The sequence below is a fragment of the Thunnus maccoyii genome, chromosome 18 (genome assembly GCF_910596095.1).
Source record: "Thunnus maccoyii chromosome 18, fThuMac1.1, whole genome shotgun sequence".
Taxonomy (NCBI): domain Eukaryota; kingdom Metazoa; phylum Chordata; class Actinopteri; order Scombriformes; family Scombridae; genus Thunnus; species Thunnus maccoyii.
This window is the reverse complement of record NC_056550.1, coordinates 27,005,622-27,029,915: the sequence shown is the minus strand read 5'-3', so window position 1 is coordinate 27,029,915 and position 24,294 is coordinate 27,005,622. Positions and strand designations below refer to the sequence as shown.

Genomic DNA, 24,294 nt, shown 5'->3' with positions numbered 1-24,294 from the left:
GTGTCAAAGGGAACATCTGGATCCTGAGGGTAGACCAGTGGTCTCATCTATAACAGCATTTTTATAAAATGACTGTTTTATGTGTAAAATAATCTATAAAATGAGCCGTGAGATGGAACATAAGTGCAGTACTCAGTACATCACTGTCTGTAGCACAATAAAGATTTTATTTACAAATGTACATCATATCAAAGTGTTTTTATACATTCAAGTGCTCTGAAGTAGGAAAAAAACCACTGGAAGGAAAAAAAGGTTTTTGTTCAGGTGGAGAAATCACAGATTCCTTCACCTCATCGTCCCGTCTGCTCCGACAGAATCCTCCACCTTCAAGACATTAAACAACAGATGTACCTACTTTCTTCTATCTGAAATATTCTAACACGACTTCTCTGCTGTTCATCTGTGTGTCACTTTCTGTTGTTCTGTCCAAACTTAAAACCATCCCAGCAAATGTTAGTGGTTGAATTAACACTTTACTGTTCTCAAGAGGGAAACACGTGGTCCATTTTTAGATGTTTTATAGTCTGAAGATATTGGTCCTTAAAGATCCCATCATGTGTCACGGAGCGGTGATCAGAGGCAGCACGTTCTGGTCCCAGTTGTCGTCCCAGCGCTGCCCTCTGCTGGACCGGAGGTTCCTCCTGAACGCACCCAGTCTGCCCTCTGAACTGGGAAACTCTGACAGCAGAGACTGAAAACACACAAACACACCAAAAACTACTTAATATCAAATGTGTGATTAAACGCACCAATCAGAACTCAGTGAAATTTGAATCAGAATGTGTTGACAGTTGTGTGTTTGAGCAAATTTTAGTTTTTTGTCTGTTAAACTCTTGAACAATAATTTAAAACTAAACTCCACAGACATCCTTTAAAATCTGAAAGGTGTCACATCTGCCTCCAGAACGAGGGTTATTGATTAGGTCACTTTGTAGAAACCATTTCGTATTTATGAATCCACCACCACACGTGCAGGTGAGACACATGAATAATCTGATGTATAATAAGACAAATTCCCATTAAACTTTTAAACATTTTACTAACTATTGATCCTGTAGTTGATTGTAATGAAGCAGAGTTATTACAGTAGGGGCTAAATAGTTGACAATATGATTTAAAATTGGATATTAGAAATAATAAAAATGTATAAAAAAAATCAACCAGACTAAACATGATTTACCTGAGGACCTCACCAAATAATTGTCAAATTAAGGACGGTAATCAATAGCAGTAAAGTCAGAGAAAACGATGCTTACACACACACAGCCTATCTTATTGTATTTCTTGATTCTACTGATGATGTCTTGACATGTTCAGTACTTGTATTTTCTCTTTCTTTGTATATTTAAACTGTTCTGCACCACAACAACAAAGCAAAGTCCCTGCATGTGAAAACCATCCTGTTCTAAAGCCGACTGTAAACGTCTCACCTTCAGCTGGTCGACCAGCTCCTGAGAGTCTCTGAAGATCAGTCCGTTCTCCTCGTGTTTCACCAGCTCATGTAAACTGAGGAGAAAGACTTCTGTGTCAGCTTCAGTTCACACATTTCAGTATTTCAGATACATTAAAGTTTCCGTCTCAGCTCCCACAGATCAGTTTGTTCCCAGAGTCTCAGGGAGAATCTTCAAAACTGTAATTTAAGAGAGAATTTGAGCTGAAAACCTTCACTGAACGCAGATATTTGACTGTTTTTCTGATCCTTTCAGTTCACTTCCTGTTCTTGCACAGTTTATACTCATAATGTGGCAGATTTACCTTTAAAATTCTTACTACGTTTTTGAAACAATGGGTTCTTCATTTCAAACACAAATAGACAAAATCAGCTTCTCATTTTTATCCGGCAACCATCGACTTTGATGAAATGACAACTGCTGTATCTATCTAGCCGACTGATCTCAGACCTTAATCATTTATTATATCTGGCAGGTGTGAATCCTCTTGTTTTGACCCAGAGGGAAGTAAACTGTAAAGTCAATTTAACTGTAAATCTGCAAAGAAAATGCAAATGATGCTTGTTTCCATCCACTTCTGTTCTGTGAATATTAAGAGTTGGTTCATCAAGATAAACAGTTGGTGGCGCTAATTCTCCAGATTAAGAACTTTCTGGAAGTTAGTTTAGACTTTGCGCTACACTTGGATGAAAACTTGGCTGATGTCACGTTGAGTTATGTTTGTGTATTTTGTATATTTTGTCACTTCCTGCACGCTGCTCACCAGTTGAAGTGGATTGCACAGACGGGCAGGCAGCAGCCAAACATGTCCACCACCTTCATGGGCAGATCCAGACCGCTGGACGACTTGTGGAGACAAACACCCAGATCTGCTGAACCTGGAGGACACACATGTACACACAAACACACACACACACACACACACACCGGGCTGATCAGGTGTGGCAAGAATTTATTTTTCTTTTATGACATTATGAGGTGAAAATCCATTTTGAGGAGGCTGTTTGTGTGTGTAAGAATCATTTTCTCTGACTTAACTGCTTGTTAAAGAACAAAATAATTGTTATCTTTGGTGGTTAAGAGGTTAAAACTCTGTCAGATACACACAGAGACGTGTGATGACATCATAAAGTAACACACAGTGTGTGTGTGTCAGTCTTACCTAATAAGACTGGATAGTCTTCTGCCTCCAGCCAGGGAGTGCAGATCTTCACATGTTGTAAATGCAGAGAGTCGATCAGCTTCTTGTAGTGTTCCTTCTGAGGACCCTTACCTGCACACACACACACACACACACACACACACACATATATATATAAACCACTGAAGACCATTTGACAGTCAGACAACATGTGAGGCAGCAGAGGATCACCTGTGATCACACAGACTAGTGATGGTAAAGAAGCTCCTCCTTTAATGAAATCTTCATATTCTGTTGAAAACAAACAGATCACAGATGAAAACTGATGAAACATATTTTATTTTATATCATTTGTTCTCAGTTTAGTTTCAGTATAAAAACCTCTGGTACCTTCAAGAGCCTTCAGCAGGATGGAGAAATCTTCATCCTCTGTGGAGAGAAAGTGAAATCTGATTATTAAACAGATCAACACACCAGTATAACCAGTCACATGTGTCTGGTTATACTGGTTAATCCACACCTGTTAGTTTATCAGAACAGATTCTAAGCGGCCATGTTGTCATTTCTTACAATCCACTGTCACTAATCATCTTCATCAAGACGTTTGATTTCTATCTCATATAAATGATCCACAACATACATAATATACACGCGTGTGTTTATGATCATACAGTATGTATGTTATCCACCTGTCCAGCTGGTGCTGCTGATCAGCAGCGCCGGTCGCTCCGCCCTCAACGTCACCGTGTCATCAGTGAGGTCACGAACTGAGAAGATTGTCCTCTCCACCCCACCGTCCTCATCCTCACACCTGGAGACACACGACAGCTTTATTCTAAGTTTTATGTCAAGTTATATCGATTATTTTTGATCTCTGTGTTTGGCTTGTTCAGCTTTTTCTTGTTTTATTGATTAATGTGATTTTAAATTGTTGTTTGTTGCTGTTTTTGTGTGAATATCTGCACTTTGTAGAAGCTAATTAGGATCCTTTAAATCCTTTAAAGCTTTGGTCCTGATCTACAGAAGCACTGACTGGTCTGGTTCCAGGTTAGATATCCAACACGCTCCCAGTTTATCAACTGGGCAGATTTCAGCTGAACATCCTGCCTGCTAAACTGAGCTCTGCACCAACACTATCTTCTTTAAAAATAAACTGAAGACATTTTTATTTAATTTAGCTTTTAATTAGTTGTGTGTGTGTGTCTGTTTTTAACGAGGGTATCAATTGTTAGGTGTGCGCAGTGGCGACATCTACCGGTGGCCTGAGGTAGGTCGTGCACGAAAACATAATCACCCGCCAATATATGGCGCAGTAGATGCTTCCCCGCTTGTGGACTGTGCTTGTTTTGGGTATTTTAAGAACGCCCCCCTGTGGTTATATTTCAGTATGACACCCTGTCATTCTGTTTGGATGCACTTGTTAATGTTGTGTTTTGTTATAACTTATTTTCTACTGTTCTATCACTCTGTAAAGCACTTTGAAATAATATTAAATGATACAAATAAACTTGAGCTTGAGGCAAATATTAAAAGAAACAGCAGCGTAAAATAAAATCAGTCCTCTTTATGATCTTTTAGTAACTGGATAATCTTCCTCTCAGGTTGTTACACATATAAAATCTGCAACAAGCTAAATATTTCATTTTAAACCCACTGAATGAGTCCACTGTTACGTAAAATGAAAATATTCTGGATTTCACTTTGGACACATGTAGGAACATGTATCTGTTGCAAAATCTGGGATCTGAACTTAACTGTCAAATAAAGCAGAACAGTTTTAAAACAATGTTTGAAACAGAAGGAGAGAAAATGTATTTTAGAAAATGATGAACTGAACAAAAGTCAAGTGATTTTTGGAACTTTTTTTAAAGGATACTCAGTGACTGAGATGTTTCCATGACAACATACATTGTTGGTGACACTTTAATAGATGAATATGAAGTAATTATGTCATGTTTCTCTTTTTTAATCACTCACCCGCTGTGTTTGAACTGAGGATGAGTGTCGGCCAGTCTGATGAAGAGTTCGTGCTGCAGTTTCAGTGGAGTCTCTCTGAAAATGGCAGCTGGTCTGTCGTACAGCGTGGTCGCCCTGCAAACATCAGACAGTCAACACTGACGCTCTTCACTGTGCTTCATGTTAACTAAGACTATAAATGGTTCAATAGCTTTAATCTCCTGAATAATTCAGACATTTTGAAGGGTTTTATGTTCTTTATATTTATATTTTTGGTCCTGAGTGTTTTCATTGACGGTGGTCGGTCTGTTGGTGCCACTCTTTGGTCCAGAGGAGGATATCTCAACAGATTGCTCTGATATTTATTAAATGTTGTTGTACATAGCTGCACAACATGATAAGTGAAAAACAAAATCATACTTGATGCCCCAGTTTTTCTGCAAGTCGTCCTTCATGGCGTTTGTAACACACAGGTTGTGAGAGGCCAGAGGGCCGAAGAAGTGTTCGTACCTGAAAGACAACCAGAACAGAGTCAGCAGCAAATCTTTTAGGCCCCTTAAATACATCAGAAAGCCAGAAATTATACAACAAAGAATGTATTTCCTATAATCGATAAATACTCTGAGACTCAAGATAACAACCACAGACAGTGTTGGTTTACTGACCACTTTGCCAGGCGGACCACCGGGTGTGTGGATCCGTGGCTCAGGGACATGATGGTGTAGCCGTAGTTGTGCCAGTCGATGACGAATGTGCTGCCGCGCAGGACGCACACGAGCCAGGACACTGCGATGCCGGGCAAACCTGGAGGATTCTGGGATACGAACACAAACGTTCCCATTAGCACAGAGACGTCCGCAAGAAAGTCAACTGAGTGGTTCACAGTAAATGTGTAAACACAGTAGACACTCTACTGTAAAACCACTGCAATCTAACAATATTTATTAGGTATCGAGCCCAAAAGGCAGAGGTCTAAGGGCGAGGATCCTATTGTTTTTCGTGTGTTTGTTTGTTTGTTTCTTTATTATTATGCCACTTAAACCCTAAATTTGCCCCCCTAAACATGCTCAAAAACTCACCAAATTTGGCAGGCACATCAGGTCTGGTGAAAAATTTGATAAAATGTAAAAATTAACCCCAAAGTGCCAAAATGTGCTCTCTAGCGCCACCTATGTAACTAAAATGGCCGCCATGGCCCGTAGGAATGTCGTAGAGAGATCAAACCAAAACTCAATTATTCATCTCATCAAGACCTACAAATCATACAAAGACACCCCTGACCTAAATGTAACAGGAAGTCCACAATTAGCCTTTCAAAATAAGACTTTACCCCAATTTTGGCCCCCAAACAAACGCTATCTCCTCCGAGGGTGTTAATGGTATCGGCTTCAAACTTTATTAGGTGACTTATGACACTGTGCTGAAAAAAAGTTGTTAAAAACTTTGTAATAACTCGAACGGTTTGGATTTTATAAGCCCTGAAAGTTGCAGTGCCACATCACACCTTACAATGTAAAATAATGGGGAGGCATGACCTTTGTGTCAAACAGAGGCTTCTGACATCTAAACTATAAGTCTGACCACTTTCAAACCTGTATCAATGGATTCGCCATGAAATTTCCTACTAAAATATGAATTTTAATGTAAGATTTGGCCAAAGTCATGGGATTTATGAGGATATTTCACAAGAGGTGTACTTTAAAATCCTCCTCTCCAACTGCTTCTGGTGATGTCACTCCCTCAGTGCTGTGAAACATTCTGCAATACACACTCATTATAAAATCACTGGAGGAGCAAGAAAAGACTTTAAAACTCATACTCTAATATCTCAAAAACAGTAAAACATAGAAACAACATGTAAATTCAAGATTTGTAGGTAAAAGTCTCGTGACTCATTTAAAGTTCAAATGAAGTCTGTATCTACCATAAATCCATGCTTCATCTCACCCTCACTGGTAAACAACACCCTGAAATAATCAAACTCCTGATAAGATACTTGTATGAAAACACAAAGAGAAACATAAAACATTACAACCTGTTTTGCATTAATGGTCAGCAGCAAGAACTCCGGTTGAGCCTTTTTCACTGATACTCTTCTTCTATCAGGATGAGACAAACCTGCATCAGAATATGAGACTGCAGCTCCATCTTCAGCAGCACATGAAGAAGCTGCAGAGACTGAACCATCACCTTCGTCACATACGTCAGGACTTTAGGTCCAACTGGAAAAGCAACAAAACACCTTATGTGAACAGCAACAAACACTGAATAACCAACAAAAACTCCAAAGAAGACAAAACACAGAAACACTGAACCAGTTACCTTGAACTCCTTTCACCTCTGCTATGGAGACAATTTTTATCTTCTCCTCTCTCAGCACGTCTTGATGAGGTTTGGTGTCTGAAAGGAGAAAATTTCAGAGAAAACATTCATCACTTTTACAGCATGACTCGTGAGATGTTTAAAAGATTTTTTATATCAGTCATTTCTGTTTTAGCTTTTCAGTTCATATGTTGAACTGCTGTTGATGCAGTACTGAGTTTTCAAGGAAAAGGATCCAGTCGGCTGTAATTTACTGTGTATTTGTGTAACCTTCTTATGAAATGCAATAAAAAAAAACACACAGTATCTTATAAATTACTGTTCCTTTTATTTAGAGCTGTGCTGATTAGTCTATTAATCGATTAGTCGAGTCAGACAATTAATCGCCAACTATTTTGGAAACTGATTCGTCATTTCTAATCATTAATCTCATTTTTCTCGTTGCTGTGATGTTTCTGAACTGCACAGAGATCAGCTGTCAATCAAACTGGGATTATCAACACTTTTCTTCTTTTCATTTGTTGTTCTTTTAATGTTTTGAGTTTCTTTAAATGTCACTTCTTCCTGTGTGTTTTTATCCATGGAGGCTATCGCTGCCGTGATGACGTCTTTTACCTTCACTGACGTTTCTTCAGATGAAAATATAAACTTCTCTTTGTTTTAAATATTAGTTTCATGTTTGTATTGATGTATTTGTGTGCTGTTGTTTCTTCTAATAAAGTGGGACTTAGAGTCCTGGTTTTCCCTCCGCCATCATCGAGGATGTTCTGTTAATGTATTTTTATGGTCCTGATCCCTTAAATGCACCTCGAGGAGAGGAGGAGCTTAGAGCGAGGAACCACAGGTGTCTCCTCTGCAGAAGTTTTTTAGCGGATGGCAACACACCTTTGATTTAATGTGGTTATTGATTTGTCAGCTGATCTGTTGGGACAGTAACAGTTGGGTTGTTGTTGTAATACAGCAGATCAGGTAAACTACCTGTGGAAGAGGAATGACATCACCAACTTCAGCTTTTCATATATATATAAAAATAAAAATTACATGTGTGTTGAATCTGAATTAATCATAAGAAACACTATTTGTTTATTTATCTTCATAAGTCAAAAGGCTTCTCGTCACACAGCTGCATCACAGGATGTCTGACTATCACAAACTAAATAAGCAATATTTTAACAATTTGATATTTAAATTTAATAATTTCTCCATATTGATAGCTGATTTCTTCATATTTGACAGTGGAGATGCTGTGCATCATTGTCGTCTCCTCAAAATAACACCAGAGTGAGTGAGGACGTCACTTTAGGTGAATTAAATTCCTCTGTCCTCGCTGGGAGGAGCTGAGACGTGAGTGAGGGAAGCGAGGAGCCACGTTAGTCAAATGAAAAGCAGCCAGTATCCTTAAAAACTGGAATGAATCAGCGCTTGATAAGCCCTCCCTCTTCTTCCTGCTCTCAAACACAACAAGCTCCACTCTGTCCACACATGTCCTTGTTCCCTCCCCTTCAGATCTACAGATTGCAGATGGGTGTAACCAACATGTAACGTAGCACAAGAGCTGTCAAACTTGTTTCACTTGTCAGGAAGTGAAACTCAGACAGTCGTTGCCACTGAGAGCTGAAATGGCGCAGAAAGGAGATCAGCTGGATCGAGAAACAATCAGCTGTTCGATCTGTCTGGATCTACTGAAGGATCCGGTGACTATTCCCTGTGGACACAGCTACTGCATGAGCTGTATTAAAAGCTTCTGGGATGGAGAGGATCAGAGGAAGATCTACAGCTGCCCTCAGTGCAGACAGACCTTCGCACCGAGGCCTGTCCTGGTGAAAAACACCATGTTTGCAGCTTTAGTGGAGCAGCTGAAGAAGACTGGACTCCAAGCTGCTCCTGCTGATCACTGCTATGCTGGACCTGAAGATGTGGCCTGTGATGTCTGCACTGGGAGGAAGCTGAAAGCTCTCAAGTCCTGTCTGGTGTGTCTGGCCTCTTACTGTGAGAATCACCTCCAGCCTCATTATGATGCAGCTCCATTAAAGAAACACAAGCTGGTCGACCCCTCAGAGAAGCTCCAGGAGAACATCTGCTCTCGTCATGATGAGGTGATGAAGATATTCTGCCGTACTGATCAGCAGAGTATCTGTTATCTCTGCACTATGGATGAACATAAAGGCCACGACACAGTCTCAGCTGCAGCAGAAAGGACTGAGAGGCAGAGAGAGCTCGAGGTGAGTCGACAAAACATCCAGCAGAGAATCCAGGACAGAGAGAAAGATGTGAAGCTGCTTCAACAGGAGGTGAAGGCCGTCAGTCGCTCTGTTGATAAAGCAGTGGAGGACAGTGAGAAGATCTTCACTGAGCTGATCCGTCTCATCCAGAAAAGAAGCTCTGATGTGAAGCAGCAGATCAGATCCCAGCAGGAAACTGAAGTGAGTCGAGTCAAAGAGCTTCAGGAGAAGCTAGAGCAGGAGATCACTGAGCTGAAGAGGAAAGACGCTGAACTGAAGCAGCTCTCACACACAGAGGATCACATCCAGTTTCTACACAACTACCCCTCACTGTCACAACTCAGTGCATCTACAGACTCATCCAGCATCAACGTCCGTCCTCTGAGACACTTTGAGGATGTGACAGCAGCTGTGTCAGAGCTCAGAGATCAACTACAGGACATCCTGAGGGAGAAATGGACAAACATCTCACTGACAGTGACTGAAGTGGACGTTTTACTGCCACAACCAGAACCCAAGACCAGAGCTGGATTCTTAAAATATAAACAAGAAATCACACTGGATCCAAACACAGCATACAAATGTCTGTTATTATCTGAGGGGAACAGAAAAGCAACATTCATGAGACAAAAACAGTCTTATTCTTGTCACCCAGACAGATTCACTGTATGGAGTCAGGTCCTGAGTAAAGAGAGTCTGACTGGACGTTGTTACTGGGAGGTGGAGTGGAGAGGGGTAGGAGTTCGTGTAGCAGTCGCATACAAGAATATCAGCAGATCAGGAGACTCAGATGAATGTGGATTTGGATTCAATGACAAATCTTGGATGTTAAATTGTCACACTGACAGTTATACATTTTGGTTCAACAACATCTCAACTCCCGTCTCAGGTCCTGGTTCCTCCAGAGTAGGAGTGTACCTGGATCACAGAGCAGGTATTCTGTCCTTCTACAGCGTCTCTGAAACCATGACTCTCCTCCACAGAGTCCAGACCACATTCACTCAGCCTCTCTATGCTGGACTTCGGCTTTATGATTATGGAGACACAGCTGAGTTCTGTAAACTCAAATAGACAGAAGTCATTTCAGACTTCATGTGTCAGATTTTGTTCTAATTCTTCATGTTTTTGTCTCCATTGTTTCTGAGAGCTCGTTGCTGTGATGTTTCTGAACTGCACAGAGATCAGCTGTCAATCAAACTGGGATTGTCAACACTTTTCATTTGTTGTTCTTTTAATGTTTTCAGTTTATCTAAATGTCACTTTTTCCTGTGTGTTTTTATCCATGGAGGTTATCACTGCCCATGATGACGTCTTTTACCTTCACTGACGTTTCTTCAGATGAAAATATAAACTTCTCTTTGTTCTAAATGTTAGTTTCATGTTTGTTTTGATGTATTTGTGTGCTGTTGTTTCTTAAACAGAGAAAACAGCAGAACTTCCTTCATCATAGATTTTTTGTTCTCATCACTTTGTAAATTCATAAAGAAATGTACAATCAAACTGTAATTATCATGATAATAATCATTTATTATGTTCTTGTACATTCTGGGTTAAACTACCTGATTGTGTGGATGAAGTGAATCTAAACATGAAATCATTGAACGAGAGTCATTTAACAGACTTTACTGATCAGATGTGTGAACAATCTGAAGCTTTACATAATCAACAAAGATTTTTTTTTCAACAGTGAGCAAAGTGTTTTCTTCTGTCTTTGAATTTTTCTGATGAATGATAATGATGTTGATGTTGACCATTATTATTATTATATAAATTATTATTAGTAGATTGACATTGGTGACGATGATGATATGATGATTACTATTAAAAATGATGACACTCACAGCTAGCTTAGATTCATATTTGTTTTCATCTTCATCTGCATTTACATTTGATATTTCAGAAATTAATACTAAGAGTCTACAAACTAAAAATCACTGGGTTTAATTTTTACCCAGTTTGCGTCAATATAACACCAACACAACACTGAGTTAACTTTACCTTGTAGCAATATGTTATTTTGAGCCATTGTCACACACAACAAGCTCAGGTTTTAGCTAAAAACTGTTATAACAGATTATAACAAGCTTTAGTTTGGGCGAATAACCCAACAATAAAATAAAACGAACACTAAAACTGGGTCAAAACAACCTCTTCATGGTAATACATCTAATATATGTTGAGATAGATTAGTCAGTGTATCAAAGGGAACATCTGGATCCTGAGGGTAGACCAGTGGTCTCATCTATAACAGCATTTTTATAAAATGACTTTTATGTGTAAAATATTAATCTATAAAATGAGCCGTGAGATGGAACATAAGTGCAGTACTCAGTATATCACTGTCTGTAGCACAATAAAGATTTTATTTACAAATGTACATCATATCAAAGTGTTTTTATACATTCAAGTGCTCTGAAGTAGGAAAAAAACCACTGGAAGGAAAAAAAGGTTTTTGTTCAGGTGGAGAAATCACAGATTCCTTCACCTCATCGTCCCGTCTGCTCCGACAGAATCCTCCACCTTCAAGACATTAAACAACAGATGTACCTACTTTCTTCTATCTGAAATATTCTAACATGACTTCTCTGCTGTTCATCTGTGTGTCACTTTCTGTTGTTCTGTCCAAACTTAAAACCATCCCAGCAAATGTTAGTGGTTGAATTAACACTTTACTGTTCTCAAGAAGGAAACACGTGGTCCATTTTTAGATGTTTTATAGTCTGAAGATATTGGTCCTTAAACATCCCATCATGTGTCACGGAGCGGTGATCAGAGGCAGCACGTTCTGGTCCCAGTTGTCGTCCCAGCGCTGCCCTCTGCTGGACCGGAGGTTCCTCCTGAACGCACCCAGTCTGCCCTCTGAACTGGGAAACTCTGACAGCAGAGACTGAAAACACACAAACACACCAAAAACTACTTAATATCAAATGTGTGATTAAACGCACCAACCAGAACTCAGTGAAATTTGAATCAGAATGTGTTGACAGTTGTGTGTTTGAGCAAATTTTAGTTTTTTGTCTGTTAAACTCTTGAACAATAATTTAAAACTAAACTCCACAGACAACCTTTAAAATCTGAAAGGTATCACATCTGCTTCCAGAACGAGGGTTATTGATTAGGTCACTTTGTAGAAACCATTTCGTATTTATGAATCCACCACCACACGTGCAGGTGAGACACATGAATAATCTGATGTATAATAAGACAAATTCCCATTAAACTTTTAAACATTTTACTAACTATTGATCCTGTAGTTGGTTGTAATGAAGCAGAGTTATTACAGTAGGGGCTAAATAGTTGACAATATGATTTAAAATTGGATATTAGAAATAATAAAAATGTATAAAAAAATCAACCAGACTAAACATGATTTACCTGAGGACCTCACCAAATAATTGTCAAATTAAGGACAGTAATCAATAGTTGCAGCACATGTTCATCTTTTCTCTTTCAAACACATATATATTAAATATTTTTATTGTAAATTTCTATCTTATTGTATTTCTTGATTCTACTGATGATGTCTTGACATGTTCAGTACTTGTATTTTTTCTTTCTTTATATATTTAAACTGTTCTGCACCACAACAACAAAGCAAAGTCCCTGCATGTGAAAACCATCCTGTTATAAAGCCGACTGTAAACGTCTCACCTTCAGCTGGTCGACCAGCTCCTGAGAGTCTCTGAAGATCAGTCCGTTCTCCTCGTGTTTCACCAGCTCATGTAAACTGAGGAGAAAGACTTCTGTGTCAGCTTCAGTTCACACATTTCAGTATTTCAGATACATTAAAGTTTCCGTCTCAGCTCCCACAGATCAGTTTGTTCCCAGAGTCTCAGGGAGAATCTTCAATACTGTAATTTAAGGGAGAATTTGAGCTGAAAACCTTCACTGAACGCAGATATTTGACTGTTTTTCTGATCCTTTCAGTTCACTTCCTGTTCCTACACAGTTTATACTGATAATGTGTCAGATTTACCTTTAAAATTCTTAGTACGTTTTTGAATCAATGGGTTCTTCATTTCAAACACAAATAAACAAAAGCAGCTTCTCATTTTTATCCGGCAACCATCGACTTTGATGAAATGACAACTGCTGTATCTATCTAGCCGACTGATCTCAGACCTTAATCATTTATTATATCTGGCAGGTGTGAATCCTCTTGTTTTGACCCAGAGGGAAGTAAACTGTAAAGTCAATTTAACTGTAAATCTGCAAAGAAAATGCAAATAAATGTTTGTTTCCATCCACTTCTGTTCTGTGAATATTAAGAGTTGGTTCATCAAAATAAACAGTTGGTGGCGCTAATTCTCCAGATTAAGAACTTTCTGGAAGTTAGTTTAGACTTTGAGCTACACTTGGATGAAAACTTGGCTGATGTCATGTTGAGTTATGTTTGTGTATTTTGTGTATTTTGTCACTTCCTGCACGCTGCTCACCAGTTGAAGTGGATTGCACAGACGGGCAGGCAGCAGCCAAACATGTCCACCACCTTCATGGGCAGATCCAGACCGCTGGACGACTTGTGGAGACAAACACCCAGATCTGCTGAACCTGGAGGACACACATGTACACACACAAACACACACACACACACACACACACACACCGGGCTGATCAGGCGCAGCAAGAATTTATTTTTCTTTTATGACATTATGAGGTGAAAATCCATTTTGAGGAGGCTGTGTGTGTTTAAGCATCGTTTTCTCTGACTTTACTGCTTGTTAAAGAACAAAATAATTGTTATCTTTGGTGGTTAAGAGGTTAAAACTCTGTCAGATACACACAGAGACGTGCGATGACATCATAAAGTAACACACAGTGTGTGTGTGTCAGTCTTACCTAATAAGACTGGATAGTCTTCTGCCTCCAGCCAGGGAGTGCAGATCTTCACATGTTGTAAATGCAGAGAGTCGATCAGCTTCTTGTAGTGTTCCTTCTGAGGACCCTTACCTGCACACAGACACACACACACACACACACACACACATATATATATAAACCACTGAAGACCATTTGACAGTCAGACAACATGTGAGGCAGCAGAGGATCACCTGTGATCACACAGACTAGTGATGGTAAAGAAGCTCCTCCTTTAATGAAATCTTCATATTCTGTTGAAAACAAACAGATCACAGATGAAAACTGATGAAACATATTTTATTTTATATCATTTGTTCTTAGTTTAGTTTCAGTATAAAAACCTCTGGTACCTTCAAGAGCCTTCAGCAGGATGGAGAAATCTTCATCCTCTGTGGAGAGAAAGTGAAATCTGATTATTAAACAGATCAACACACCAGTATAACCAGTCACATGTGTCTGGTTATACTGGTTAATCCACACCTGTTAGTTTATCAGAACAGATTCTCAGCGGCCATGTTGTCATTTCTTACAATCCACTGTAACTAATCATCTTCATCAAGACGTTTGATTTCTATCTCATATAAATGATCCACAACATACATAATATACACGCGTGTGTTTATGATCATACAGTATGTATGTTATCCACCTGTCCAGCTGGTGCTGCTGATCAGCAGCGCCGGTCGCTCCGCCCTCAACGTCACCGTGTCATCAGTGAGGTCACGAACTGAGAAGATTGTCCTCTCCACCCCACCGTCCTCATCCTCACACCTGGAGACACACGACATCTTTATTCTAAGTTTTATGTCAAGTTATATCGATTATTTTTGATCTCTGTGTTTGGCTTGTTCAGCTTTTTCTTGTTTTATTGATTAATGTGATTTTAAATTGTTGTTTGTTGCTGTTTTTGTGTGAAATTTGCACTTTGCAGAAGCTAATTAGGATCCTTTAAATCCTTTAAAGCTTCGGTCCTGATCTACAGAAGCACTGACTGGTCTGGTTCCAGGTTAGATATCCAACATGCTCCCAGTTTATCAACTGGGCAGATTTCAGCTGAACATCCTGCCTGCTAAACTGAGCTCTGCACCAACACTGTCTTCTTTAAAAATAAACTGAAGACATTTTTATTTAATTTAGCTTTTAATTAGTTGTGTGTGTGTGTCTGTTTTTAATGAGGGTATCAATTGTTAGGTGTGCGCAGTGGCGACATCTACCGGTGGCCTGAGGTAGGTCGTGCACGAAAACATAATCACCCGCCAATATATGGCGCAGTAGATGCTTCCCCGCTTGTGGACTGTGCTTGTTTTGGGTACCAATTTTAAGAACGCCCCCCTGTGGTTATCTTTCAGTATGACACCCTGTCATTCTGTTTGGATGCACTTGTTAATGTTGTTTTGTTATAACTTATTTTCTACTGTTCTATCACTCTGTAAAGCACTTTGAAATAATATTAAATGATACAAATAAACTTGAGCTTGAGGCAAATATTAAAAGAAACAGCAGCGTAACATAAAATCAGTCCTCTTTATGATCTTTTAGTAACTGGATAATCTTCCTCTCAGGTTGTTACACATATAAAGTCTGCAACAAGCTAAATATTTCATTTTAAACCCACTGAATGAGTCCACTGTTACGTAAAATGAAAATATTCTGGATTTCACTTTGGACACATGTAGGAACATGTATCTGTTGCAAAATCTGGGATCTGAACTAAACTGTCAAATAAAGCAGAACAGTTTTAAAACAATGTTTGATACAGAAGGAGAGAAAATGTATTTTAAAAAATGATGAACTGAACAAAAGTCAAGTGATTTTTGGAACTTTTTTTTAAAGGATACTCAGTGACTGAGATGTTTCCATGACAACATACGTTGTTGGTGACACTTTAATAGATGAATATGAAGTAATTATGTCATCTTTCTCTTTTTTAATCACTCACCCGCTGTGTTTGAACTGAGGATGAGTGTCGGCCAGTCTGATGAAGAGTTCGTGCTGCAGTTTCAGTGGAGTCTCTCTGAAAATGGCGGCTGGTCTGTCGTACAGCGTGGTCGCCCTGCAAACATCAGACAGTCAACACTGACGCTCTTCACTGTGCCTCATGTTAACTAAGACTATAAATGAGGTTTAATAGCTATAATCTCCTGAATAATTCAGACATTTTCAAGGGTTTTATGTTCTTTTTATGTCCTTTATGTTTATATTTTTGGTCCAGAGTGTTTTCATTGACGGTGGTCGGTCTGTTGGTGCCACTCTTTGGTCCAGAGGAGGATATCTCAACAGATTATGATCAAATTTGCTGTAAGTATTAAATGTTGTTGTACATAGCTGCACAACATGATAAGTGAAAAACAAAATCATACTTGATGCCCCAGTTTTTCTGCAAGTCGTCCTTCATGGCGTTTGTAACACACAGGTTGTGAGAGGCCAGAGGGCCGAAGAAGTGTTCGTACCTGAAAGACAACCAGAACAGAGTCAGCAGCAAATCTTTTAGGCCCCTTAAATACATCAGAAAGCCAGAAATTATATAACAAAGAATGTATTTCCTATAAAACGTTGGATAAATACTCTGAGACTCAAGATAACAACCACAGACAGTCTTGGTTTACTGACCACTTTGCCAGGCGGACCACCGGGTGTGTGGATCCGTGGCTCAGGGACATGATGGTGTAGCCGTAGTTGTGCCAGTCGATGACGAATCTGCTGCCGCGCAGGACGCACACGAGCCAGGACACTGCGATGCCGGGCAAACCTGGAGGATTCTGGGATACAAACACAAACGTTCCCATTAGCACAGAGACATCCGCAAGAAAGTCAACCGAGTGGTTCACAGTAAATGTGTAAACACAGTAAACACTCTACTGTAAAACCACTGCAATCTAACAATATTTATTAGGGACCGAGTCCAAAAGGCAGAGGCCTAAGGGCGAGGATCCTATTGTTTTTCGTGTGTTTGTTTCTTTCTTTCTTTCTTTATTATTACGCCACTTAAACCCTAAATTTGACCCCCTAAACATGCTCAAAAACTCACCAAATTTGGCATGCACATCAGGTCTGGTGAAAAATTTGATAAAATGTAAAAATTTACCCCAAAGTGCCAAAATGTGCTCTCTAGCGCCACCTATGTAACTAAAATGGTCGGAATGTCGGAATGTCGTAGAAAGATCAAACCAAAACTCAATTATTCATCTCATCAAGACCTACAAATCCTATGCCGACACCCCTGACCTAAATGTAACAGGAAGTCCACAATTAGCCTTTCAAAATAAGACTTTGCCCCAATTTTGGCCCCAAAACAAACGCTATCTCCTCCGAGGGTGTTAATGGTATCGGCTTCAAACTTTAATAGATGACTTATGACACTGTGCTGAAAAAAAGTTGTTAAAAACTTTGCAATAACTTGAACGGTTTGGATTTCATAAGCCCTGAAAGTTGCAGCGCCACATCACACCTTACAATGTAAACCAATGGGGAGGCATGAGCTTTGTGTCAAACAGAGGCTTCTGACATCTAAACTATAAGTCTGACTACTTTCAAACCTGCATCAGTGGATTCGCCACGAAATTTCCTAATAAAATATGAATTTTAATGTAAGATTTGGCTAAAGTAATGGGATTTATGAGGATATTTCACAAGAGGTGTACTTTAAAATCCTCCTCTCCAACTGCTCCTGGTGATGTCACTCCCTCAGTGCTGTGAAACATTCCGCAATACACACTCATTATAAAATCACAGGAGGAGCAAGAAAACACTTTAAAAGTCAAACTCTAATATCTCAAAAACAATAAAAGATAGAAAAAACATGTAAATTCATAAAGTCTCATGACTCATTTAAAGTTCAAATGAAGTCTGTATCTACCATAAATCCATGCTTCATCTCACCCTCACTGGTAAACAACACCCTGAAATAATCAAACTCCTGATAAGATACTTGTATGAAAACACAAAGAGAAACATAAAACATTACAACCTGTTTTGCATTAATGGTCAGCAGCAAGAACTCCGGTTGAGCCTTTTTCACTGATACTCTTCTTCTATCAGGATGAGACAAACCTGCATCAGAATATGAGACTGCAGCTCCATCTTCAGCAGCACATGAAGAAGCTGCAGAGACTGAACCATCACCTTCGTCACATACGTGAGGACTTTTGGTCCAACTGGAAAAGCAACAAAACACTTTATGTGAACAGCAACAAACACTGAATAACCAACAAAAACTCCAAAGAAGACAAAACACAGAAACACTGAACCAGTTACCTTGAACTCCTTTCACCTCTGCTATGGAGACTATTTTTATCTTCTCCTCTCTCAGCACGTCTTGATGAGGTTTGGTGTCTGAAAGGAGAAAATTTCGGAGAAAACATTCATCACTTTTACAGCATAACTCATGTGAGATGTTAAAAAGATTGTTTATATCAGTCATTTCTGTTTTAACTTTTCAGTTCATATGTTGAACTGCTGTTGACGCAGCACTGAGTTTTCAAGGAAAAGGATCCAGTCGGCTGTAATTTACTGTGTATTTGTGTAACCTTCTTATGAAATGCAATAAAAAAAACACACAGTATCTTATAAATTACTGTTCCTTTTATTTAGAGCTGCACTGATTAGTCTATTAATCGATTAGTCGAGTTAGACAATTAATCGCCAACTATTTTGGAAACTGATTCGTCATTTCTAATCATTAGTATCATTTTTCTCGTTGCTGTGGTGTTTCTGAACTGCACAGAGATCAGCTGTCAATCAAACTGGGATTATCAACACTTTTCTTCTTTTCATTTGTTGTTCTTTTAATGTTTTGAGTTTCTTTAAATGTCACTTCTTCCTGTGTGTTTTTATCCATGGAGGCTATCGCTGCTCATGATGACGTCTTTTACCTTCACTGACGTTTCTTCAGATTAAAATATAAACTTGTCTTTGTTCTAAATATTAGTTTCATGTTTGTATTGATGTATTTGTGTGCTGTTGTTTCTTCTAATAAAGTGGGACTTAGAGTCCTGGTTTTCCCTCCGCCATCATTGAGGATGTTCTGTTGATGTATCATTATGGTTCTGATCCCTTAAATGCACCACGAGGAGAGGAGGAGCTTAGAGTGCGGAACCACAGGTGTCTCCTCTGCAGAAGTTTTTTACCGGACAGCAACATTCCTTTGATCAAATGTGGTTATTGATTGGTTATTGATTTGTCAGCTGATCTGTTGGGACAGTAACAGTTGGGTTGTTGTTGTAATACAGCAGATCAGGTAAACTACCTGTGGAAGAGGAATGACAACACCAACTTCAGCTTTTCATATGTATTCATAAAATAAAAATGATATGTGTGTTGAATCTGAATTAATCATAAAAACACTATTTGTTTATTTATCTTCATAAGTCAAAAGGCTTCTCTTTTCTTCTTCTTTTCTGTTTCAGTACGTCTCAGCTCCTTCAGGAAAATATGACGTCACACAGCTGCGTCTCCTATAAAATCATCCTGAGCCTGAAAAGGACGTCAGACTGTCACAAACTAAATAAGCAATATTTTAACAATTTAATATTTAAATTTAATATTTTCTACATATTGATAGCTGACTTCTTCATATTTGACAGTGGAGATGTTGTGGAGTCATTGTCGTCTCCTCAAAATAACACCAGAGTGAGTGAGTACATCACTTTAGGTGAATTAAATTCCTCCGTCCTCGCTGGGAGGAGCTGAGACGTGAGTGAGGGAAGCGAGGAGACACGTTAGCCAAATGGAAAGCAGCCAGTAACCTTAAAAACTGGAATGAATCAGCACTTGATAAGCCCTCCCTCTTCTTCCTGCTCTCAAACACAACAAGCTCCACTCTGTGCTCATATTTCCTTGTTCCCTCCCCTTCAGATCTACAGATTGAAGATTGGTGTAACAAACATGTAACGTAGCACAAGAGCTGTCAAACTTGTGTCACTTGTCAGGAAGTGAAACTCAGACAGTCGTTGCCACTGAGAACTGAAATGGCGCAGAAAGGAGATCAGCTGGACCGAGAAACAATCAGCTGTTCGATCTGTCTGGATCTACTGAAGGATCCGGTGACTATTCCCTGTGGACACAGCTACTGCATGAGATGTATTAAAACACACTGGGATGAAGAGGATCAGAGGAAGATCTACAGCTGCCCTCAGTGCAGACAGACCTTCGCACCGAGGCCTGTCCTGGTGAAAAGCACCATGTTAGCAGCTTTAGTGGAGCAGCTGAAGAAGACTGGACTCCAAGCTGCTCCTGCTGATCACTGCTATGCTGGACCTGAAGATGTGGCCTGTGATGTCTGCACTGGGAGGAAGCTGAAAGCCCTCAAGTCCTGTCTGGTGTGTCTGGCCTCTTACTGTGAGAAACACCTCCAGCCTCATTATCATGCAGCTCCATTAAAGAAACACAAGCTGGTCGACCCCTCAGAGAAGCTCCAGGAGAACATCTGCTCTCGTCATGATGAGGTGATGAAGATGTTCTGCCGTACTGATCAGCAGAGTATCTGTTGTCTCTGCACTATGGATGAACATAAAGGCCACGTCACAGTCTCAGCTGCAGCAGAAAGGACTGAGAGGCAGAGAGAGCTCGAGATGAGTCGACAAAACATCCAGCAGAGAATCCAGGACAGAGAGGAAGATGTGAAGCTGCTTCAACAGAAGATGAAGGCCGTCAGTTGCTCTGCTGATAAAGCAGTGGAGGACAGTGAGAAGATCTTCACTGAGCTGATCCGTCTCCTCCAGAAAAGAAGCTCTGATGTGAAGCAGCAGATCAGATCCCAGCAGGAAACTGAAGTGAGTCGAGTCAAAGAGCTTCAGGAGAAGTTGGAGCAGGAGATCACTGAGCTGAAGAGGAAAGACGCTGAACTGAAGCAGCTCTCACACACAGAGGATCACATCCAGTTTCTACACAACTACCCCTCACTGTCACAACTCAGTGAACCTACAGACTCATCCAGCATCAATATCCGTCCTCTGAGATACTTTGAGGATGTGACAGCAGCTGTGTCAGAGCTCAGAGATCAACTACAGGACATCCTGAAGGAGAAATGGACAAACATCTCACTGACAGTGACTGAAGTGGACGTTTTACTGTCAGAACCAGAACCCAAGACCAGAGCTGAGTTCTTAAAATATAAACAAGAAATCACACTGGATCCAAACACAGCAAACACATATCTGTTATTATCTGAGGGGAACAGAAAAGCAACATTCATGAGTCAACAACAGTCTTATTCTAGTCACCCAGACAGATTCACTGTATGGAGTCAGGTCCTGAGTAGAGAGAGTCTGACTGGACGTTGTTACTGGGAGGTGGAGTGGAGAGGGGTAGGAGTTGGTGTAGCAGTCGCATACAAGAATATCAGCAGAGCAGGAATCTCGAAGGAATGTGGATTTGGATTTAATGACAAATCTTGGATGTTAGATTGTAAGACTAACAGTTATACATTTTGGTTCAACAACATCTCAACTCCCGTCTCAGGTCCTGGTTCCTCCAGAGTAGGAGTGTACCTGGATCACAGAGCAGGTATTCTGTCCTTCTACAGCGTCTCTGAAACCATGACTCTCCTCCACAGAGTCCAGATCACATTCACTCAGCCTCTCTATGCTGGACTTTGGCTTTATTATGGAGTCACAGCTGAGTTGTGTAAACTCAAATAGACAGAAGTCATTTCAGACTTCATGTGTCGTAATTCTTCATGTTTTTGTCTCCATTGTTTCTGAGAGTTCGTTGCTGTGGTGTTTCTGAACTGCACAGAGATCAGCTGTCAATCAAACTGGGATTGTCAACACTTATTTTCTTTTCATTTGTTGTTCTTTTAATGTTTTCAGTTTCTTTAAATGTCACTTTTTCCTGTGTTTTTATCCATGGAGGCTATCACTGCCCATGATGACGTCTTTTACCTTCACTGACGTTTCTTCAGATGAAAATATAAACTTCACTTTGTTTTAAATGTTAGTTTCATATTTGTATTGACATATTTGTGTGCTGTTGTTTCTTAAACAGAGAAAACAGCAGAACTTCCTTCATCATAGATATTTTGTTCTCATCACTTTGTAAATTCATAAAGAAATGTACAATCAAACTGTAATTATCATGATAATAATCATTTATTATGTTCTTGTACATTCTGGGTTAAACTAACTGATTGTGTGGATGAAGTGAATCTAAACATGAAATCATTGAACAAGAGTCATTTAACAGACTTTACTGATCAGATGTGTGAACAATCTGAAGCTTTACATAATCAATAAAGATGTTTTTTTTTCAATAATGAGCAAAGTGTTTTCTTCTGTCTTTGAATTTTGATGATGATGATGATAACGATGTTGATCAGTATCATTATTATATAGATTATGGTTAGTAGGTTGAGATTGGTGATGATGATGATGATTAATATTATGTTTAAAAATGATGAGATGATGTGATGTGATATCCTGTGGCTGTGTATAGGAGTATGCGTGTGATATGTGCTAAACTGTGATTAAACAAAAAAAAAAAAAAGATGACCTCAGAAGACTCACAGCTATCTAATATCTGCATTTACATTTGATATTTCAGAAATTAATAATAAGAGTCTACAAACTAAAAATCACTGGGATTAATTTTTACCCAGTTTGGGTCAATATAGTACCAACACAACACTGGGTTAACTTTACCTAGTAGCAATCTGATATTTTGAGCCAGTGTCACACACAACAAGCTCAGGTTTTAGCTAAAAACTGTTGTAACAAACTTTAGTTTGGGTAAATAACCCCACAATAAAATAAAAAATAACACTACAGTTGGGTCAAAACAACCTCTTCATGGTAATCTACCTAATATCTGTTGAGATATTTGAAGTGCTTTACAAACAGACATTGTTACCGACAGAACAGGAAAAATTACATTACATGAAGAAGTGGGATAAAGTAATTGGACGCTTGTTTTTAAGTCTCAAGCAGTGATGGAAGAAGTTCTCAGATCCTTTAATTAAGTAAAAGTACTAATACAGCAATGCATGCATGCATGAAAAATCCTCCTACAGTAAAAGTACATAAGTATTATGAACTTGATGTAGTTAAAGTATTGCAGTAAAAGTAGTGGTTTGGTCCCTCTGACTGATATATTATTATATATGACATCATTAGATTATTAATAGTGAAGCATCAGTGTTAGAGCAGCATGTTACTGTTGTAGCTGCTGGAGGTGGAGCTAGTTTACACTACTTTATATACAGTTAGCTAGTTTAGTCCAGTGGTTCCCAACCTAGGGGTCGGGCCCCTCCAAAGGGTCAGCAGATAAATCTGAGGGGTGGTGAGATGATTAATGGGAGAGGAAAGAAGAAAAAACAAAGTTCTGATACACAAATCTGTTTTCAGTTTTTGGACTTTTTCTCTAATCTTTGATTTTTGGTGAAATATTGGATCATTTGAACATTTATTGAAATGAAAGCATGTGAGAAGTTTAGAGGGAAAAATCACTATTTGGTGGAGCTGTTAACAACTCATAGACATGTGAAATGTGACCCCGACTACACACTGCTTTTTGTAAGACGTCAAAAGCCAAAAAGGTTGGAAACCACTGGTTTCATCTTTAACAATGTGTTGTATTTTAAAAGCTTGTTATATTATCAATTGTGTCAAATCTTCATCTGAAAAGTAACTAAAGCTGTCAAATAAATGTAGTGGAGTAGAAAGTACAATATTTCCCTCTGAAATGTAGTGGAGTGGAAGTATAAAGTAGCATCACATGGAAATACTCAAGTAAAGTACAAATACCTCAAAACTGTACTTCAGTGCAGTACTTATGTAAATGTACTTAGTTACTTTCTGGTCTTTAACAGCTTCATTTAAAGGTTTCTGGGGTTGATATAAGAGACTTTCTTACCTAAAAATCCGACAAAAGTAACATGATATCCGTGTTTGCTGAGCGACAGGACGTGATACTGCATCCGAGGACTGCGACCGATGTCCCCCAACACCAGCACACACACCCGCCGGTCGGTCCCGGCGTCCCGCTCCCGCAACCTCCGCAACCACAGCGACACCAGCCCGGTTACAACGGCCAGAGACACCGCCGGACACGTGACATCTGAACCTGTCGCATAAAATATCGCTAAAAACGCCGAAATTAGCGCAAAAACTGCCAGCAAAGCCGTGCAGATGCAGCGCGCCGCCATGTCTGTTTGTGATTTGTTATGACGTGGCTCACAGAGGGGGAGGAGCTTCAGATTTAAAGGGACCGCAGACTTTATGATGCGTTCAGGTCCAACGAGATATTCTTTCTCACATTTCTGTCTATTTTTCATTATTATAACGATGTGCTGTTTGTTTTTTATAAAGTCTGCAGTTCAGAACAAAAACAGTATAATTTAATAAGTATT

At 39.4% G+C, this 24,294-nt stretch overlaps 3 protein-coding genes across 4 annotated transcripts; 2 read left to right on the top strand and 1 right to left on the bottom strand.

Moving 5' to 3' along the window:
* Positions 1-144: 144 nt before the first annotated feature.
* Positions 145-24,134, bottom strand: alg1 (ALG1 chitobiosyldiphosphodolichol beta-mannosyltransferase). Of its 2 annotated transcripts, none has more exons than XM_042393316.1 (13): positions 23,799-24,134; positions 18,207-18,284; positions 6,667-6,770; positions 5,214-5,362; positions 4,969-5,058; positions 4,570-4,683; positions 3,282-3,403; positions 2,983-3,021; positions 2,824-2,883; positions 2,614-2,724; positions 2,215-2,329; positions 1,431-1,506; positions 145-691 (listed from the first exon to the last, which is right to left on the bottom strand). In XM_042393316.1, exons 1-13 carry the CDS (start codon positions 24,088-24,090, stop codon positions 560-562), a joined length of 1,482 nt encoding a protein of 493 aa, XP_042249250.1. In that variant the 5' UTR covers positions 24,091-24,134; the 3' UTR covers positions 145-559. The 2 variants fall into 2 exon arrangements, with proteins under 2 accessions (XP_042249250.1, XP_042249249.1); XM_042393315.1 differs by lacking the exons at positions 145-691; positions 1,431-1,506; positions 2,215-2,329; ... (6 more) ...; positions 5,214-5,362; positions 6,667-6,770 and adding exons at positions 11,433-11,979; positions 12,744-12,819; positions 13,529-13,643; ... (6 more) ...; positions 16,563-16,711; positions 18,003-18,106.
* LOC121884469 (tripartite motif-containing protein 16-like) lies at positions 8,412-10,180 on the top strand. Its single transcript, XM_042393308.1, has one exon. It carries the CDS (start codon positions 8,490-8,492, stop codon positions 10,161-10,163), a length of 1,674 nt encoding a protein of 557 aa, XP_042249242.1. The 5' UTR covers positions 8,412-8,489; the 3' UTR covers positions 10,164-10,180.
* LOC121884470 (tripartite motif-containing protein 16-like) lies at positions 19,837-21,601 on the top strand. The gene has a single exon (XM_042393309.1). It carries the CDS (start codon positions 19,919-19,921, stop codon positions 21,587-21,589), a length of 1,671 nt encoding a protein of 556 aa, XP_042249243.1. The 5' UTR covers positions 19,837-19,918; the 3' UTR covers positions 21,590-21,601.
* Positions 24,135-24,294: the final 160 nt, after the last annotated feature.

Excerpts from the sequence above, each read along its gene's own strand:
- LOC121884469 (XM_042393308.1), top strand. The coding sequence starts at position 8,490 with ATGGCGCAGAAAGGAGATCAGCTGGATCGAGAAACAATCAGCTGTTCG.
- LOC121884470 (XM_042393309.1), top strand. The coding sequence starts at position 19,919 with ATGGCGCAGAAAGGAGATCAGCTGGACCGAGAAACAATCAGCTGTTCG.
- alg1 (XM_042393316.1), bottom strand. The coding sequence starts at position 24,090 with ATGGCGGCGCGCTGCATCTGCACGGCTTTGCTGGCAGTTTTTGCGCTA. Across the intron at positions 5,363-6,666 it reads AGTCTCATATTCTGATGCAG|AATCCTCCAGGTTTGCCCGG; the intron begins GTTTGTCTCATC and ends TTCGTATCCCAG. Across the intron at positions 4,684-4,968 it reads CAGAAAAACTGGGGCATCAA|GGCGACCACGCTGTACGACA; the intron begins GTATGATTTTGT and ends TGATGTTTGCAG.